Raw genomic sequence first — 12,077 nt, forward strand, 5'->3', positions numbered from 1 at the left:
CACACAACAGAGTACAACCTTTCCATTTGTCATTTCGTATTGAACTTAAAGAAAATGTGGTTTCCCTGATTATAGTGTGCCACCTCCTCCACCCTCCCTAGAAGATTTTTACAAAACCCAACGGTTACCTTATCGAGCGCTAATAGTTCGATGTGCTCGTAAAAGGTTATGTTGGGAAGGGTGTGCGGTGAGTGACAGGGACCCCATTTTCCTTAACAACTTTTGGAGAGAATTTTTCCAAGTTACAAGGTTCTACTTTTATGGGTATCACCCTTAATGTGATGGCGAAACTAAGGTGATGAACAGGAGTCTAAAGACTTATCTTAGATGTTTTGTTGGAGCACAACCTAAAATATGGGTCCAATGGTTACCCTGGGCTGAGTGGAACTACAACACCCCACAACTAAGTTCATTCCCTTTGAACTAGTTTATAGTTACCCACCTCCCCACATTGCTACTTATGAATCGAGATCAACTAAAATGGATGTGGTTGAGCAAAGCTTGCAGGATAGGGATAAAATGTTGTCCATTCTTAAATCCAACTTGGTTCTGGCACAAAATGGAATGAAGGTTTAGGTAGACAAGCACAGAATTGGAAGGGAATTTGCTATGAGGGATTTGGTGTATTTGAAGTTGGTACCTTACTAGCTACAATCACTAAACTCACATTCCCATCACAAGTTACATCTAAGATTTTGTGGGCCGTGAGGTTTTACAAAGGATTAGTGAGGTAGCCTACAAACTCAAGTTGCCAGCCAATACAAAAATACATCATGTCTTCCATGTAGGGATGGGCAACGGTTATAGCAGGCGGGTAACCGCAGTTATTTACGCATAATCATTTATGTTCAGACCGGTATAACCGTTTACCGTACGGTAATTGCATAAATGGTTATACCCATACCCATAACAGTTTATAAACGGTTAACAATACCCATAACCGAGTACCCATTTAACCATAACCATTTACCCATTTAACCATAACCGTTTACCCATTTAACCATAACCATTTACATATATTTACGTATCTCACTTTCTATAACACACACACACACATATAATAACAGATGTAAGGTATACAAAGAATTCCTCTATCTAACTTGGAAGTTGAGTTTCCTAATGCAGAAGGCAAACATGAAGGCGAAGAAGACTCCGAATCCAACTAGAACTCCAGCCACTGGTCCCTTGAAATCTGATTCAAATCCGTAACGGTCTTTTAGGTACCATTTCACAGTTGGGTCAGGTGTATACCCAGGTGCTTTAATGGTCTCCTCAATGTCACCATACTGTGTTACAATCAATCCATACACCGTCCATGCCACGGGACATATCCAGTAGTACCAAATCCACCAACCGGGTATTTTCTGAAAATTCAAAAGATAAAGAATTCGTGTTAACATACTTTTATAACGAGTTTTAGTCACTTCATCACCGCTGGGGACGAAAATCGAATCACCAACTGTTAAATCAAAATCCAATAGTTGAGATGCAAACTCGATTCAGAACACTTAATCATTGGATTTTAATCAGTTGGAAAATGATTGCTGTGATTTTGTTGATCAATTTAGACCAATAAATCACAGTATTATTATAATCCAATTTAAATTGAAGTATATGCTTGTGGGAAGAAAAATACTAGTACTTACTGGTCTTGGAATGAAGAAACCGGAGAAGAGATTGAAGACTGAATAGAAAGCTGCGGCGAATATGGCTGCTACTTGGTGGTTCGGTGTGATGGAAACGGTCATCATGCCGTAGTATGTGAAGTAAAGGAAGGAGAAGAAGTTGATAAAGAAGAACCAGAAGAATTTTCCTGCTTCCCATTGGAAGCTCACCATAGCATACACTATCAGTGTATAATACGTGGTCTGGATAAACACATATGGTATTTCAATAATGACCTGCATGTCATACAAATGGTTTATTTTAGTCAGTCAGATGACAATTTTTTCTATAGCAACAAATATCGATTTATAATAGTGTTATACATGAAACTAGGATCAATACTATATATGTGCACAATGTGAGTTAACGTAAGTATTTATTCTCCCTTCACCTGTGCCAGTGCATAAGGTAATGCAGAGTACATCCCAGCAGCTCTTTCTCGATAGAAAACTGTTCTTTCAATGGCGACCACGGGTTGCACCGTTGTGCAGTTATCAAATCCGACGAAAAAGACAGCAGCGTACATCGCCCCGATAACCATGGTCAAATCAGAACTGCTTTCCCTGGATAAGGAGAAATATATAATTAGCAAGAAATTGGTGTATGGAATCTCTTGAACGAAAACTTTTATAGTCAAAAGAATGAGTACTAGTTGAAGTTTGAAATAGTGAAACTTTGAGATAAGCACACACATTTTTGAGCCAACATCCCAGAAAATAGATCCAACGAGAAGGGCTGCTGCCAAGGTAAAAAAGAATCTGACAAGGTTATAATCAGGACTTCTCCAATACGTCCACCACTGCTTCCAGAGGCAAGACTGGAATTGCTTCCATGACGGCTGAGAAAACTGAGTGGGAAAATAGAGGTCGTTTGCTCCTGCTGGTGGTGTGCTCAACTCATTTACTAAAGCTTTGTTTCTCCTGGTCATAAATATTGGAATATAAGTTTTATATCTTCCAAAAACCAGCCAATTTCGAACCCTGCAACTAAATAGTATTATTTACATTTTTTTTCTACTTACTGATACAAGGCAGATGATTTGTAGTATTGAGCAAAGTCCATTCCAAGCCGGACCTCAATTGACGTTGAGCTCGCCTCAAGCATCCATGTAGCTGGATTGTACTTCTCTTTGATTTTTGGCACGCCAGGAACCGCCTGGAATTAAGTTGGTAAGTTTACACTTGGATGACAATGCCTTTGATTATTTCTCTGTACAAAATTAAGATACGAAAAAAGTTGCACGCAGATAAAATACCTCAAAATATTCAACAATCTTGTGAGAATTGCGGCCCAGTGGTCCTAAGTAGACAACTTGTCCTCCTCTCTTCATCAGTAGCAGCTCATCGAATGCCTCAAAGATATCTATGCTAGGCTGATGAATTGTGCAAACAACTGTTCTCCCAGTGTCCACTGTATTTCTAACAGTCCTCATAACGATGGCAGCTGCCCTTGCATCAAGACCTGATGTTGGTTCATCCATGAAAATAATTGAGGGATTGGCAACAAGCTCAACTGCAATCGTTAACCTCTTTCTTTGTTCTGTTGACAGCCCTGAAACTCCGGGAAGCCCTACCAAAGCATCTTTAAGATTGTCCAGCTCAACCAGTTCCATCACTTGATCTACAAAAATCTGCAAACATATATAGTATATGCAGTTCAGCATTTAAATAATTGCACTATGCTTTGTTAAGAGAAGCAGTGCAAGTCATGGTTTTACCATCTTTTCCTCGTTGCTGACTTCTTTAGGGAGTCTAAGGAAAGCTGAGTAAACCAACGATTCTTTGATAGTGACTTGGGGTGAGTGGATATCAGTTTGTTCACAGTAACCAGAAATTCTTGCAAAGGTTTCTTGCTTCTTAGGGTACCCAGAAATTCTAATGTCACCTTCAATGTAACCTCCGGTCTTTCTTCCTGCTAAGACATCCATCAAAGTTGTCTTCCCAGCCCCACTTACCCCCATTAGGGCAGTCAAGACCCCAGGCCTAAATGCACCAGTTACTTCACGAAGTAGTTGCAGCCTGTCCTCTGCTACTCCTTCCTCCTTCATTTCCTGTTATAGTGAACTAAGTTAGCTAATTAAGTAGTGAAGTTGGACTACAAGATAATGTTTCAGATAAACAAAGAGTGAAATACAGAAAAAGAAATATTACAGCGGGCATGTCCACGAAATAATTAACACTGTCGAAGGACATTGCAAGAGGAGTGAAAGGTAGAACCATTCCTCTCTTGGGGGCAACGCCACCGGAGACTTCGAGAGATGAATCAGCATTTCTACCTAGTCCACTAGAGCTGGATCGACTGCTCATTCGTCGGACTTCCATTTCTCCTACAGAAAATTTAATCCAATAAGAAACTCGGATAACAATATGCTCACATTACACTTGACGATATTTTTCTGTTTCTTACTTGTATTGTTTCCATCAGTAGAAGATAATGATCGAGGCAATGAAACATTCTTAGATGGGGGTCTTCTCAGTCTTGGCTCTTCCTTTGATTCTTCTTGGTCTAGCTCCATTTCGTTTGCCGCGTCTTCAGATATGATGGCTTGTGGCTTTCCAGGAGCTAATTTATTAAAACAAAACCATGAAAAACTGCAACTTTAAAAGTACAAATGAAAGAAGTTCCGTGTAGACATAAAAAGGAACATTGACTCTTACGACTTAGGTACATAAGGGAGACCGTATAAAGGGAGTTGAAGAGAACAATAAACCCCAGAAGAGCGCCAGAACCAATCCAAAACCAGTTTTTGTTGTGGTAAACATCAAAGTTATTAAGCACTGCCTCACCCACCCTGGTAACATTATCTAAAGCCTGCAGCACAAGGAAGTTCGATGCAGAAGCTTAGCCTTTTTGTTAAGTTAAACAAATGTAGCTCATGAATGACAGGTGCAAGGAAGAGCTTAAGTTTATCATACCAGTTTGTTCATCCACCTCGGAGCATACATTTCATTTACGGAGATAGCATTGAAGCCATATGTCAAAGGTGAAATCCAGTATGCCCACGTCCACCAGTTCGGAATTTCACCTGTCACAAATGAAGCAACTCGTTGAATATTCAGTGAAATACTAATTTGGTCCCTTCTTGCTAGTTTTTGACTATTTTTTAAAAACTAAATTTGCAACTCAAACTAACCTCTTGGAATTATGAAACCTCCAAGCAAGAAAAGAATTAGAAGAGAGAGAGTCCCGCCAGTGTTGGATATGATCATGGTCCTGCTAACTCCAGCAATAAGCCTAAATAGCGCAGATGCCATTTGTTGCATCAGAAATATCAACAATAGTTGCTTGAAAAACCTGCAAATATTTTGACAGTTGCTTAGTATCTCAAGGACAAGAAACTTTTCAAAGTAATAAGATTTTGTACCTAATCAAAAAGTAATTTGCAGTTTTATCAACTTACCCACACGTGTGTTTATAATATTATAACTAATCAAAATAATAAGATTTTGTGCCTACGTATCTATTCAAAACTACATAAAATAGTTTACCTAACGACGAAAGGACCAACATAAAAATTCAATAAAACATTTGGTTGATGAAAAAACTATGTTAGTCAATGATGGAAAACTAATTTACGAACAAAATATATAGAAATGAAATTAAGCAGAGATAAATGTGGTACCTGCTAGCTTCAGGTGCAAATCCAATGGTGTAGTATGTAATGCCTATAAAAACGGTAGATTCTATGATGGATATAGGAATCCCAAGCAGAACAGATGGGACAGTGAAAGTCCAAGCAGGGTGGAAAAGAAGGTCTCTATGCTTGTAAAACACAGGAAGTCTTGCAATGGTCAATGAGAGCTCAGCAAATCCATTAAACATGTTAATGATTAGGCAATATATAAGTGCACCAACATAGAGTGCTCCATCATTTTCATTTCGAGCGTCCATTTCGGTCCTCAAAAACACTGTCGCCGTTATGATTGCCCCTATTATAATTTGGACAGTCTTGAAAATGTAAATAAATGAGTTCCTCTGCATGAGCAGCCATTCTTTGTCAAAACATGCTTTGAGAAGCTGCATTTTAGGCATTGAATATGTTTTGAATACAAGAGCTGCTTTGTGGCTTTGAGCCTTGTCGAATGGGATTGAGAGCTCATCCGCTATCCTCATGCCCACATGGAAACGCTTGAACCGGTTTGCAAATTCTGTGACCGATACATATCTGTATGGAGTCCTTCTGTCTGCCCAATACTGCTCCTGGTCTTTTCTTGAGGTAACCTGAAAAGGTTGGACAAGAGTTATGGGATGTAAAGGCTTATAACAATATCAAATTGGATTAGCAAAGGCTTATTACAATTGTTCACAAAAAAAACAAAAGGGGCTTATTACAATTTCTTGGACTTCAGTTTTTATATAAGCAATACTAGGGCATGGCTGGAAGTCGAACTCAGGACTTCAGGTGCAGTGACAAATGCTTTTAAACGCTACAAACCCTTGGTTTGGGCTAGAAGTTGGGAGAAAACCTAAGGTACAGTCAAACTAGTTATATACAATTATATATCATGACTAATCACGTGATAAGTGATAAATAGAGACATACAGGTAAATGTGTGCAACTGGTGGTAGGGAAGATTTTTTCAGAAGAAAGTCTTAAGCAATATGTCACTTGCTCCTAATTTTTAATTAGATGTGTCACCACCTATTAAATTAATGTGAGACTTTATCGTGATTTCACCTCTTGCAAGAAATCAGCAGTTCCCTTTCTCTCAGGGCATCGAAATCCACATGTCTCAAAAAACTCTAATATCTGCTCACGTGGTCCCTGGTAGACGATCTGACCTTCTGATAAAAGGATGATATCATCAAAAAGATCAAATGTCTCAGGAGCAGGTTGGAGTAAAGACATCAAGATCGTAGCCTCAGTGATGTGTACAATTTGTTGTAGGCACTTCACGATTTGGAACGTCGTGGAGCTATCGAGACCCGTTGAGATCTCATCCATGAATAATGTTTTAGTAGGTCCAACAATCATCTCACCTGTAATTAACCATAATAATTTACTTTCTCAACACATTATACATGTACAAGACAACGTATACAATTTAAGACGTCGTATAGCATTTTTTTGCTTTTTTTTTTTTATAAAAAAATACAAGAATATAGTAATTAGCTTACGATTTAGAATGACTCGTATAAAATTTATTTAAAAGGTATTTGTTATACTATTATTCATCTAAATTTAGTTATTGCTTATCAAACAGTATTGAAAAATCCTGCTCGATATTCTAAAGACATTTCTTTTCAAAGTGCATTTAAATTCCAGTTCTTACGGTATTGATGACTTTGCAAAGAAATTTCAAAGTGTGACACCACCCACAAGTATCTTTGGTCTACAACATGATACCATATGATCGCGACCCTATTGAGAATACATTTGCTCACCACCTCCATGTGGTGATGATGCTCCACTTTATTTATCACCATTAGATAAGTTTAAATATTGAGATATATGTAGTGGACAAATCTCAAAGTTTAAACTCATCAAATGATAATAAATAAGATAATGAGCAATACCACAACTTGAGAGTGATGAACAAAATGCGCTGCAAATTCTAAACAAAATCAGAAGGACAAAAAAGGTGGGAATTGACCTGTGGTTACTCGTTTTTTCTGGCCGCCAGATATCCCTCTCTGCATCTCATCTCCAACAATTGTATCCTTACATATATCAAGCCCCAAAATCTGTACCATTCAATAAAAAATCATGCTTCATCATTATTTCATTGAAAAATTTTAGAATATAAAAAACATTAATTCTAAATGGTGTTTTAGTAAATTGCTTCCAAAAGCATGCTTGGTCAACAACCAAAGTGTAAGCATGGGCCTCCCTAATTCCCTATCCAGCAATGTGTTTAGACAACAGCAGTCATCAAAGTAGATTGGGAAGAATAATTTGACAAAAGAACAAAAAACAATTTGACTATTAAGTAACGTTAAGCAACGTCTACATTTTCATGATCTGGCTTATGGTCAAATCCCCATAAGGACCATTTCTAAATAAGAATACTAAAACATCCATGTTTATGGGACTGACTAACCGATGAATGCCTGCCTTCTTCTTGATCGAGCTCTTATATGTATACTCATTGTTTTTAGGAAAATATGTGAAAGAGAAGTTTAAATTTCTATATTTTTAATTTAAAATGAGAGATATGCTGTGATGATATATAGATGAAGACTAAATTGTCTTTCCACCTTCTTTTAATTGACAAAGAGAATTTTATTAATAAGTAGTTTAGATGTACGCAACTACTTGAACCATTACTCATTAATACTTAAATTTGCAGATTAAGATAAGATGGACCATTTTAGTTTAGGGCCTAGTTTTTCCTTAAAACAAAATTTACTTACTTTGAGAGTATAATCAGTAATGAGACTGCTCTCAAGTCCTCCCATTGCAGTAGCCTGAAAAGGAAAAAAAACCCAGAAATTTAGATATAATTAAATATATACGAGGGGTTTGTGTGTGATATATATATATATATATATATATATATATATAATATTACCTTCATGAAAAGGTCTACTTCGGGCTCTGGATATATTCCAGCGGCTTTTTCTCTTCTAGCAAGCTCAGTAAGAAGTTCTACATATGAACCATTGAATAATTAAAATGGGGATTGAATATGAATATGAGAGTCTCAATTTTGATGAGATGGATTAATAAAATACCATATCGGGTCCCAACCCCTTGGCACCTTGCTGAAAAATCTAGTGTTTCTTTGACCGTCATATTTCCAACGTGAAGATCATTTTGGCTAATATATGCCGATGTCTTCCGTGGCACAAACTCATTCAGCCGGTGACCATTGTAAGTTATCTCTCCTTTAACCTGTTCCATATAATTTAACCAGAAAAGTATTATAGTAATAATTATAATTATAAAAGAAAATTGGGATTAAAATACTACAAGCAACATTTCCTTCATTTAAATATTTAGACTTTCAATGTATATTACTGCTTTGTCAAAAAAGGAGGCTGATGTTAGTTTTTTTATTTTTTTTCTAATTTTTGTAGAAGTAATCTATTTCATCCCGTTTCTTATAGGAATTAAAGCCCCTTAGGTCAAGTAATTGTTGATCAAGTCAAAGCCACATGTCACTGACCTTCAAGCTTGAATCCAACTTCCCAGCTAAAGCCAGCAAAATGGAAGTCTTCCCCGAGGATGGAGGACCTAATAAAAGGGCCATCCTACAGAAAACAACAAAAAGGTTACATCAAAAACTTAGAATTAATCAACAGCAAAAATATTTTTTAATCTATCGAATAAAAACATCAGCTAACTTATCAGATCACATAGAATGGTAACTTAAATAAATCATAAATCTAATGCTTAGTTACCTTGAAGGTTTAATAATGCCAGAGACATCTTTGAGAATTGTTAGTTTTGTTTGCTTAGTCAACTTAATCCCAATTAAGCCAAGAGCTGATTCTGCGATGTTCCGAGCAACATTTGGGAGGGTGGGAAGAGCTCTTGTTCCAACATGGCAATCAGCTTCAATTGTCAAATGCTCGTACCTTACTTCCACTGTGGGAAGTTTGATCCCAACCCTGCAATAAATGACAACACATGAAAATTTTAATTAATTAGTTAGAGTTTAATTAGATTAATTAATTAACATGTTCCTTTTCATGCAATGTTTTACTATGTTCACCAATTAGATTCCCTTAACAATAAAGGAGCTGCCGGGAAGTTGTTTTATTGACCTAATTCGTTTGTCACTTAAGAAATTAAGGAAAGGTACACAATCTGAAATGCCATTTCAATACCATATTAAAAAAAAGTACGGTAAAATAATTTAACAAAGGGTGTATTAGAAAGACCATACTTTATAAATCGCATCGAAAATAAAGACCAAACCACAAGGTTCTTGGCATGTGCATGATGGAATATATATCACCGAATAAAAAACAAATAATAAAGTTACCAAACCATATACTATTGGGATATAGACCTCACAACACAATTAACTAGTACCCTGCTTGCATCACAGGCCTGCTACTATATATGCTAACCAAGAAAGCGACTCTAGCTTATTTTCGTCTTTTACATCTTAACGTTTCATTTGTCCACCAGGATGAAAGAAATGATACGACAGCGATCAATGGTAAATTATGCATGAAAGCAACCTTGTAACTAATTAAAACAAGTTTGATCAAGTAAGAGTAAATTCTAGGTAGGCCATATTTTTAAATTAAATAATGTGTCATAAAAAAGAAATAAGTAAGTTAATTAATATTTAAATAATAATTCAATTATCAATATACAAAATTTTAGTTTAAAAATTTTCTCTAGCATTCATAATGTTATATGTGCTAAATTTACTCTTTGCATTATTTATTGTATTGTTAACTTAATTCTATTGGAGGAAATCAATGAATGACTCCAAAACATTATTAGCACCCACATCTACTATTTTTTATTATTGCAAAAAGTTAAAAATAAAAAAATAAAAAATCACATACTTTTTCACGTTACACAGACTTCTAATTTTCTAAAATAATATATATATATATATATATATATATGTGTGTGTGTGTGTGTGAATGTTCTTTGATTTATTCAATCTAAATGTAAGAAATATAGAGGGTGTGAATATTGTTTTCCTTATTTAAAAGAAATTTAACCAAACCATGAAAGATAAAAAACAAAGGACTTACTTATCAAGTCTACTTCTGAACTTTTTCAGGAACGTCTCGTTATCTTCCTCTGCAACCTTGAAAACCCTTTGAATGAAATTCTGACGGTCGTCCATGTCGAGCTGTAGAACGTCTACTTGCTTATGTACTCCTTGATGCTCAGTTTCCCCAAGGGACTTGATGATGCTTGTTCTTAGCCGATCATACGTGGGCAGTTTCTCAATGGCAGCCCATGTCAGAGCTTCTTCGTCTTCGTCCGCTTGGCTGCTTCTTCTCGAGTGCGTGGCAGTCGCAAATACTTCTTCCATGCGCCAACTTGCCCTGCTCAGGCTCCTGCTTATGCTTCCGCTGCGGCTATGGCGCTTTTGATGATGTGGCTCTGAACCTTTCGGTTTCTCTGTTCCCTCCATTTCGGTTTACCTCCTGAAAATAAACTGAATTTAGAATATTGTATCAACGCTTCGATGTTTTGTGAAATTTTCTTGGCAGCCAAACGAGGTATGGAGAACTAAAAGGACTTACTTATTTGCTGAGTTTGTTGAATGACAAGCGTAATGGATGTTAAATCTATATCCTTTTCTTTCAAAACAAAAATCTATACTTTGTGGAAATATGGAAATGTGTTGGGTGGAGAAATTTATGATTGCTTTTCTCTAAATTTCCAAAGTTCCCACTCCAAATCAAAATCTCCTCTATCTTTTCTCTCTCTCTCTCTCTCTCTCTCTCTCTAACCTTTGCAAAAACTGAGAGATTCATTTCCTTGAGAATTTTCGAGGGTATTTATACGTGTACAAAGGGAAGAAAATTCTCAAATTTTCAAACAACTATTAAAGTCAGAATACTATATTTTTAGATGCCAAAGTCAGAATATTACATGTGTATTGATATAATAGATTGCATTGAACAGTATTCAAATGTGATTGGCGGCGGCCATACCCACTTTCTCCAAGATCTTTTGAAGAATTATGTGGGCTCCACTGTGCTCTTCATCCAAACTATAGTCAAATGAGGTTTGGTAATTTATGACACCCTGCCACCAAAGTTATATGCCTGTGAAAATAAAAACAAAAATTAAAATGACGCAATATTATTTCTATTGTTATTACCACTGTAAAATGGTCTTTTTCAACTGTAAATTATTATATAATTCCTTAAAAAAATATTATGAGTGGTGTTATTAGGATCTGAAAATGGTAATCATTATGCACAATAAGTGTAAATTAGTGTAAAATATTTCTTGTAATTGAAATAAATAATTAATTAAAGTAAAATACCATTTAAATTGAGGGCACAATAATTTTTCTAAAGTGCGAGCAAATTAACAAAATAAATTAATGGTGAATGACACCTCAAGTTCACCTTTTAAAACAGATAAAAGCATTATTGATATGGTGAGACAATTCAAGTATTGAACCTAGTTCGAATACTAGTTTATTCGTACTACTAACGTAGCATATGCATAACATTGTTCATTTACAAAAAATCTTGGTGGCTTTGAGATCATCTGTAGGATGTTCGACAAAGGTGATGGCAGCATTTTGTCATCTCTTATGTATTTGCAGTTTTGGAAGGTAACAAAGAAGCTATCTACAAAATCACAATGAGACTTGTAGAACCAAAGTGTGTGTCATTATCAGATCACACGTTAAGGACCCGTTAATAACGAGTTCTTAATAAGTTTATCTACAAAAGGTGGTCTGTTAAGAAAAAAAAGTAGTTTGGTAATTTTAAAGACTTTTTTTATTAGCACCCCACATAGTATTGAATAC

General features: G+C 36.0%; 1 protein-coding gene across 2 annotated transcripts; it reads right to left on the bottom strand.

The window, feature by feature from the left end:
- Positions 1-951: 951 nt before the first annotated feature.
- On the bottom strand, positions 952-11,062 carry LOC114827016 (ABC transporter G family member 35-like). Of its 2 annotated transcripts, none has more exons than XM_070805225.1 (22): positions 10,831-11,062; positions 10,330-10,731; positions 9,010-9,219; positions 8,775-8,859; positions 8,341-8,500; positions 8,178-8,254; positions 8,020-8,073; positions 7,260-7,350; positions 6,344-6,645; positions 5,288-5,886; positions 4,799-4,959; positions 4,581-4,690; positions 4,323-4,476; positions 4,072-4,227; positions 3,816-3,991; positions 3,383-3,715; positions 2,921-3,295; positions 2,687-2,820; positions 2,358-2,585; positions 2,057-2,228; positions 1,647-1,901; positions 952-1,364 (listed from the first exon to the last, which is right to left on the bottom strand). In XM_070805225.1, exons 2-22 carry the CDS (start codon positions 10,716-10,718, stop codon positions 1,092-1,094), a joined length of 4,494 nt encoding a protein of 1,497 aa, XP_070661326.1. In that variant the 5' UTR covers positions 10,719-10,731; positions 10,831-11,062; the 3' UTR covers positions 952-1,091. The 2 variants fall into 2 exon arrangements, with proteins under 2 accessions (XP_070661326.1, XP_070661327.1); XM_070805226.1 differs by having other exon boundaries at positions 10,330-10,742; positions 10,831-10,971.
- Between the last annotated feature and the right edge of the window lie 1,015 nt (positions 11,063-12,077).

This window comes from Malus domestica, chromosome 09 (assembly GCF_042453785.1).
Source record: "Malus domestica chromosome 09, GDT2T_hap1".
In the NCBI taxonomy this organism is placed as follows: Eukaryota; Viridiplantae; Streptophyta; class Magnoliopsida; order Rosales; family Rosaceae; genus Malus; species Malus domestica.